At 53.9% G+C, this 7907-nt stretch overlaps 1 protein-coding gene across 1 annotated transcript; it reads right to left on the bottom strand.

Annotated features, from left to right (window-relative positions):
* Positions 1–1312: 1312 nt before the first annotated feature.
* On the bottom strand, positions 1313–6050 carry CNGA2 (cyclic nucleotide gated channel subunit alpha 2). The gene is made up of 6 exons (XM_043896969.1): positions 5930–6050; positions 5600–5692; positions 4921–5085; positions 3772–3879; positions 3224–3330; positions 1313–2876 (listed from the first exon to the last, which is right to left on the bottom strand). The coding sequence occupies exons 1-6, from the start codon at positions 6037–6039 to the stop codon at positions 1474–1476; spliced, it is 1986 nt and encodes a 661-aa protein (XP_043752904.1). The 5' UTR covers positions 6040–6050; the 3' UTR covers positions 1313–1473.
* Positions 6051–7907: the final 1857 nt, after the last annotated feature.

Below are 7907 nucleotides of genomic sequence, written 5' to 3'. Positions count from 1 at the left end.
GCCAGGCATGTCTCCAATGCTGCCAGCAGAGCAGTGAGAGAGGTTGTCTCGGCCTTGCCCGCAAAGAGCCCACAGCGGAAGCCAGATGCATCAAAACAGACCCCACCGTGTGATAAAGAGCCAGGACTGAGACTCACGAGCAGCCTAGAGCCTAGACTCACGATTGCCTAGTGTGGGAGCTGATTCAGACAAGGGAACCTTCTCCCAAAATATGGTACCTGAGCTGAGTACAGAAGGACCAGTAGGGCTTAAAGTGAAAGTGAAAGTCGCTCAGTCGTGTCCGACTCTTTGCGATCCCAGGGACTATACAGTCCATGGAATTCTCCAGGCCAGAATACTGGAGTGGGTAGCATTTCCCTTCTCCAGGGGATCTTCCCAACCCAGGGGTCGAACCCAGGTCTCCCTCATTGCAGTTGGGTTCTTTTACCAGCTGAGCCACAAGGGAAGCCCAAGAATACTGGAGTGGGTAACCTAGCCCTTCTCCAGGGGATCTTCCTGACCCAGGAATCAAACCAGGGTCTCCTGCACTGCATGCAGATTCTTTACCAACTGAGCTATGAGGGAAGTCCTAGTAGGGCTTAGACAGGCAGCAAAAAACAGCAGAGGGGATTCCAGGCAGAGTCTTGGGTAAGGGAAAGAGAGAAAGAAGGGGGAAGAGATGGGTTGGGAGGGAGGAAGGGAGAGAATCTTAATAGCAGAGTGGAGCAATCACCACAAAGAGTTCAGAGGAATTTATTAACTTGTAAATGTCTCTACTGCAGATGTTAACTTGAAGAGTCATCCACGCACCATCAGCCTCAGCGCCTCCTAAGAAACACTCTGCATAGAGGGGTGATGGCCAGACTCCTGCCCACCACCTTCTCCAGGTGCCTTGCCTGTTGGCCAACTGCTAGTTGCTCACTCCATGCCCTGGGGTGGATTGGAGACCAGGAGCATCCTCCTCCCCCTGGTCCAGGGAAGACCACAGGGCTCCCACTCTGGGTTGGCAGGCAGACAGAGGAATCAGCAGAGTAGGAATTGAAGTGAGCATCTCCTACCTGCCCCCCTCCACACCTTTTGCCTGCCTTGGGAAAAAGATACTGGGACCCGTGCTAGGTGTCTGCAGCTAGTGTTCGAACTACATACTGCTGCAGGGAAATGGAAATATTCAGAACACATATTAGAAAAGAGCCAAGTGGGAAGTAACTAGACACAAAAGAGCCTGGAGAGATGCTCCTCTTCTCTTCCTTCCTCAAACTTAGACAGGCTGACGTTTCTGGAAGCCGAGCTAAGCACAGTTTGTGCCCTGCACAAGATTAGCTGTTAATCAGACTTGGAGGAGGGCTTCTGGATGATTGAGCACTAAACCTTCCAGCAGAGAGGCTTCTGGGAGAATTCAAGGGGATGTGGTAATGCATATATATGTGGGGACTTACACAGCTCTTCCAGCCCTGGGGTCAAGGCCAAGGCTGGAGGGGCAATTGGGCCAAGCCATTATGGCTTCTCGGCAGGTGGCTCCGGGCTGTTCATCCCATCTGACAGGTAGTCGTCCTCATTATTCTGCTTCATCTTGGTTTCCAAAACTGTGATGCGCTGCTTGAGCTTCTGCTGGGCTCCTGTGTACTCAGCCAGCAGGCGGGCAAAACGAGTGTACAAGGTGTCCATGTTGGTCTCCAGCTGTTCTAGCTTCTCCTGCACATCTACCTCCATGCTGGCTGCCACCTCATTCTCATCCAACAAGCCCTCCTTCATCAGAATCTCCCGGCCTCTCTCCTCCAAAACCCTTTTGGCATCAGGGTACTCAGTCACAGCTTCCATAAGATCATCCTTGGACAAGCAGAACAGATCAGAGTAGCCAAGACTACGGATGTTGGCTGTGCGCCGATTGCCCATTTTGCTGCCCTTAATATTAAGGATACTGATCTCTCCAAAGCAACTCCCAGCAGAGAGCAGGGCATGCTGAGTGACACCGTCATCAGCCACCACTGCCAATTTTCCCTCCTTGATTATGTACATCTCCTTCCCAATATCCCCCTTGCGGCAAATGTAGTCCCCAGGGCTGAAGACCTGAGGCCGGAGCTTTAACACCAGTTCCACCAGCAGGCCAGCCTCACAGTCCTGAAAGATGCGCACTTTCTTGAGTGTGGACAGGTGGACGTTGATGGCTATCTCAGCCCTAAGCTTGGCTGGCAGGTTTTTGAGGACTTCCCGCTCATCCACACTCTTCTTATTGGTCCACAAGTAGTCAAACCACCTAATGACCTTGGCTTCCATCTCCTTGCTGACCTTTCGGAACTGCATATAATGTTTGACGGCATCAATCTTGGCCTGGAACTCAGCCCGGGTGGCATTCATGTTGGAGATCATGGAGCCCACATTTCCCACGATGGTGGCAAAGATGAGGACACCAATTAGGAAGTCAAAGATGACAAACAGGTACTCCTCATCCTTTACAGGGGGTGGTGTCTCCCCAATGGTGGTGAGGGTCAGTGTAGACCAGTAAAGGCAATAGATGTACTCCCTAGACAGGTAGCCATACTCAGGGTCAGTGATGTTGGGGTAAACCCAGGTGTCGACCCCAAAGCCGATGGACTTGGAGATGGCATAGTAGATGCAGGCATTCCAGTGGATGATGACCAAGATGTAGAGGACCAGGTTGCTGATTCGAAAGATGTTGGGGTAGCTAGTGCGTGTCTCAGTGCGGTCAAAGAACTCAAACATGCGGGCAAAGTGTAGCAAGCGGTTGAAGCGCACCTCAGGGTTGTGGATCCCCACAGCAAAATAGATCAGGTCTGTAGGGATGATGGAGGCCACATCCAGCTTGAACTGCATGGTGTGGATGTAGTTGTCCCGCAACTTCTTTGTGTCTCTCACCAGTAGCCCCTGCTCCAAGAAACCTAGTGGAGACATAAGCCAATGTATATCACCTCTGACTTTGTACCTGTCCCTCCTAATAGACTAATGCTCAGGAACGAGCATATGATCACTGAACCCTCCTTCCCAAGGAGGGTATAGGACGCTCACACAGTATAGCTGGCCATAAGTATCTTAAGAGATTACCCCTAGATCCAAAACTCACTGAGCATGTAGGGAAGTTGAGATTCAAAGAGGGAAAGGCATCAGCCTGTGTCCCAGCCAGATAGTTGAGGCTAACACCATGCCAAGGGGATTTCCTGAGAATTTGGATTCAAGTCTTTGGACTCAGGGGTCATGCTCCTGCCTGTGCATCCCAGTTATCACTTACCTGTGCGCAGTCGGATGAAGAGGTCTGCAATGTAGATCACATCTGAGACGTAATCCAGCACCAGCCACACTATGTAGTAACCTTTCTGCAGGTCACTGAAGCAGGCTCTGCAGGAAGATAGTGCTGGGCTTCACCCTCGAAGCCATCCAACGACTCCTGCACCTCCATCTCCAACACTTTACCTGCAGTCCTCCAGACCCTCTCTCATCACTCAGGTCTTAGCTAAGGCACCACCTTCTCAGAAAGGTCCACCCTGACTGCCTTTTCTTTAGTATCAGTAGCTCCCTGCCTCCAGTCCCTGAAGTTGGCTTGGGCACTGGTATATTCAGGTTCACTGTCAGTGTCCCCACGAGCCTGCAGGCTCCAGGAGTGCAGAGACCATGTGTGCCTTGTTCACAGATGATCCCCAGCCCTGAGCACTGAGACTGGCACCCATTAGGTGCTCAGTTAAATCTGTGGAGAATGAATGACTGAGGTAGTGTGAGCTCTGTGTCCAGAGCTGGACCAGGTTGCTCAGGCCACCCGCTCCCAGACCACTTTCTGCTCACCTGGCCACCAGTAGGCACCAGTTGTAGAGGACAGGCAAGGCAATGAGAAACAGCCAGCAGTAGTACCAGTCCCCGGCTGGGTCCAAGACAAAGAGTTCAAACTTCTTTCTGAGGAGACACACAGAGACCAGGCTTGGGAACCAGCTCCCCGATGTGGCAGCACCCTGGCTCCCAGAGGCCAGAGGACCCTGAAAATGCAGTGCCTTGCAGGATGCCCAGGGTGACGCATGGGTTTTCTTAAGGCCTCATTTATGAGGAAGCCACAGCCTGGCACTGGGCATCTAACTAGAGCTTTGTGGGTAAGAAACACCCTTCTTCTGATTTTGACCCTACATGGGCCCGTTGACTCTTGTGCCCTCTGGAGGCCTCTTGCCGAGAGGGTGCATGAGGGAGAGTGCTGTCGCTGAGGCAGGCCTTGGGCCCCAGGGAGGGTCTTACACAGCATGGTGATGAGGGCTCAGGGCAGGTCCCCACATCCCTCCTGGGAAGAGAGAGGGGCTCTGAGTGAGTGTGCTTCCTGCCCAGCCCCGCTGTTTGGTCTGGCCTCCAGCTCCCAGATCACTTTTCCAGATGCCGGGTCCTGCCTTGGCGGGAGTGCTTTTCCTCTACTGGCCGGAGGTGGGGAATGTCGGCCTGGCCAGACATCCCCTATCGCCTACTCCTTCCTCAAAGAAGAGGCCCTCCAGACCTGCCTTCTCTGGCCTCCCCACTCACTCTGTCATGCTCACTTGTTTCGGGACCTCCTCCCCCCCACCACCAGCCAGGCAGCCCCCAGCATGGCATCTTCACACTCCCACTCTGCACTCACATGGGCGCTGGGGTTGACATGGGCTCCACAGTGCTCTCTAGTTGTACCCTCCTCTGCACCCTTGGCTGAGGCCTCTTCCCACCCACATCTGCGTGCCTTTGCCGCTTGCTTCCTGAGCAACAGGAGGAGCTCTGTGAATCAGTGGCTAAGGTGAGAGGAGCCAGCAGGGGATCCCACGGCCAGTGGGCCACTGGCCATTAGAAAGCCTTTGGGCACAGACCAAGGAACATTCTAGAGTGGAAAGCACAGCAGGCCTCCCTGGCTGTGGTCTAAGGAGCCCCACCGAGCCCTCCCAATGCCTGCTTGGGGCCCTTCCGGTCCCTCAGGCTCGACTGCTGTACTTGCTGCCCTCGCCGTCCTTGTCGCCTTTGCTGTCCCCTTGCTGTGTCGTCACGGTGTGGAGCTCAGGCCCCCGGAAACGCTCAAGGAACGAGTCAGGTCTGGGCTCCTCCTCACGGAAGTTCCTGTTAGCCCACTCTCTGAGGACTCCCACCAGGCGGGCAATCCTAGAGCAGAGAGAGGGAGCGTGAGGCAAAGAAGACCTGCACTTTGGCGAGAGGACCTGCGCCCAGGACAGGGGATGGGGCTGGGGCATGACTCAGCCCAGCAGCCTGAAGAGGCTACTCTGGGAAGACTTCCTGTAGGAGGTGCCATTTCTGTCGATTCTGAAGAACAAACATGGGGTCTCTGGGGCAAAATGGAGATGGTGCTGAGGGAGGACAAGTCAGGAGAAAGATTGCTTCAGGCTTTCTGATTTCTGCATGGAGCCCTCCATCTGAGCCCCTCTGCTGGGAAGACAGTCTCCTCCTGACACTGCCACAAACAAGTCTGAAGAGAAACCTCCACCGGCCCCTCCAAACTTGCTGACAGCCTCCTCTAGAGAGAAAAGTTGAGCTAGGGCAGGGCTAACAGGGCTTCCTAGGGGTCTTGTTAGAAAGGCCCCTGGGACTGAGAGGACCCCATGATCTGACAGGCCCCATGGGAAGGAGGGGATGGTATCAGGGCAGTGGTGAGACCCACCTGCGGAAGCCACCCCTCCTCTGCTGGGGGGCGTCCATCTCTGCCAGTCGCTGTAGCTCTGAGGAGGTGTCATCATCGGCCGCAGACTGTGGCCTGCAGAGGAAGGAGCAGAATTGACTGAAGGCTTTTTTTTGTTTGTTAGTTTGTTTCTGTGTATACTTCATCTCCTATTAGCCCTCTCCCTTCCTAGAAGATACCTAGAAATCCCATGGTCCTTTTAGAGTCTGCACTTGAGCCAAGGATTGTTTACTCTGTGACAATGAGGCAGAGCTGGGAGGAAGTAGCAGGCTCAAGGCCATCTTTGAAATGATCCAGCCTCAACAAACTCACCGGCTGCTGGCCCTGTGGTCATCTTTGCCATTGGCCTTGATGGCAGGAGGGGCACGGTGGTTGTGGTTATTGGCTGGGGAGCTCTTCACGCCATTGGCTTTTTCTGTCATCCTCCATGTACAACCAGGACCCTCACCTGCCAGGGAGAAGTCCAAAGAAAGTTCACAGAAGACCCCAGTACCCACATAAGAATCTCAAGTGAGCACTGAGAACAGCACCAGGGCCCAGTCAGCAAACCCCAGCTCCCCACAGTATTGCTATGATGGTACAGGGCAAGATGCTGGTGCTCTCCCCACCCTGACAGGTTATTTAAAAGGCAAACTGTGCTAAGCTGCAATGTGTGTTTCTTTTTCTTTTACCAGAATGAATTCTCTGACATGTGAACTAACAAAGCTAAAACAAAACAAACAAAAACCTGTTTCAGCCATCTTCCGGCGACCCTATTTACAGCTCTCTGGCAGAGACTGAAGCTGCTGAGCACCTCCAAATCAGTCACTGCCCCCAAATTCCTGCCCCATGAGAGGAGATGTACCTCCTTGGCCCAAAGAAGCTGCCACCTACCTGCTCAGCTCTCTGGTTGTCCTCAGGTGACAGTCCTGCCTCTCATTGACTTCTTCACCAGGGGCGTGGACTCTGGGGGCCCTTCCTTTAAGCGTCAGTCACATTCTTTCAAGCACCCTGAAGCTGAGGAATGAACAGTGGGTGGAGCTGAGGGTGAGATGAGAGAAGGGAGAGCACCCACAGGCTCTATAAGAAGTGGTACAAGTGAATACTTTCTCCTTTGGGCTATGGGGAGCTTTGCAAGGGCTAAGCAGGAGCATGACAAGGACGGTGTTATATTAGAGAAAGAGCCTTCTGACTGCTAAGTGGAGGCTGGTCTGGAGAGAGCAGAGAGGTGGAGGGATGTGCAGTGGAGAAGTCTGGAGAAGATGGTACAGATAAAGCCCAAGAGAAGGAAGAAGCCATTGGAGGGTGGGGATTGAGGGAGAACAAGTGGGCAAGGTCACACAGGAAGAGCTCTGGAGAACCCCAACATTTAAGAATTGAGCAGAGGAAGAGGCAGCCACAAAACAGACCAAGAAGAAGCATCCTGAGAAGGAAAAGTCCAGAAGAGAGACCTGGTGTTCCATGTGTGTCTTGCACGGGGTCAGGGAAGTGGGACAGCTCTTCCCCACTGAGGCTGCCCTGCCAGATTTGCTCAGAAAGGATAAGCATACCCCACAGATGACTGGTGGCCCCAACTGCTGGAGCTCCTACTGGAGCCCAGCCTTCTTCAGCTTTGGAAGTGGTCCCCATGGCGACAGCAGACACGTCAAGCTCTGCAGTGAGTGGTAATAACAAGCAGCCTCAGAGCCTCTCACCTGCTGCTCCCTGTGGGAATGCGTCACCGGGATGCTAATGAGGGCACCTTAGGGATAGGAACTGGCATCCCTGTGTCCTCACTTGGACCCGAGAGGTGGCCAACCATGGTGACAGAAAGTTCCAAGCAATGCAAACAAAGCTGGGGCCACCTGCACTAAGCAGGCTTTCAGGGCTGGCCTCCTGGAAGCCTGAAGCCGAAGAGGGGCTGGAACACAGGCTCAAAAGTGGTACTCAGTAGAGACCTGTTCAGTGGCTGAATGGCTGGGGTGGAACAGTGCAAGTAATGGTCCCACCCACGGCAGGGGTGTAGAGGACACTGGTGTGGGAGGTGGGACCCAGAGTACAGAGTGAGCTCTGCTTATAGGAAGAAGGCAGAGGAGGCCAAGGCCAGCCCAGGGAGGCTGCAAACTCCAGGCCGAGGACTCAGGATAGCTTCTTGCTGATAGAGAGCCAGCATCAGCCCTGTTTGCCAGCACTCAGACCCCTCCCATCCTTCCTGGTCATCTGCGATAGCAGTGGCCCTGAGCCTACAAGGGGGGCAGCCCTGGGGGCACATGACAAGTCATATGCCCTCTCTGAGTTTCTGGCACCAAGACAGATTGCTCTCCCATGATCC

This window comes from Cervus elaphus, chromosome X (assembly GCF_910594005.1).
Source record: "Cervus elaphus chromosome X, mCerEla1.1, whole genome shotgun sequence".
Classification (NCBI taxonomy): domain Eukaryota; kingdom Metazoa; phylum Chordata; class Mammalia; order Artiodactyla; family Cervidae; genus Cervus; species Cervus elaphus.
This window is presented reverse-complemented; position numbering and strand designations above follow the sequence as displayed.

What these genes read in the sequence shown, in the direction of transcription:
- CNGA2 (XM_043896969.1), bottom strand. Translation starts at nt 6,039, where the DNA reads ATGACAGAAAAAGCCAATGGCGTGAAGAGCTCCCCAGCCAATAACCAC. An exon ending in GACCACAGGGCCAGCAGCCG is followed by an intron (nt 5,693 to 5,929) that starts GTGAGTTTGTTG and finishes CTTCCTCTGCAG; the next exon opens with GCCACAGTCTGCGGCCGATG. An exon ending in AGGAGGGGTGGCTTCCGCAG is followed by an intron (nt 5,086 to 5,599) that starts GTGGGTCTCACC and finishes TCTCTGCTCTAG; the next exon opens with GATTGCCCGCCTGGTGGGAG.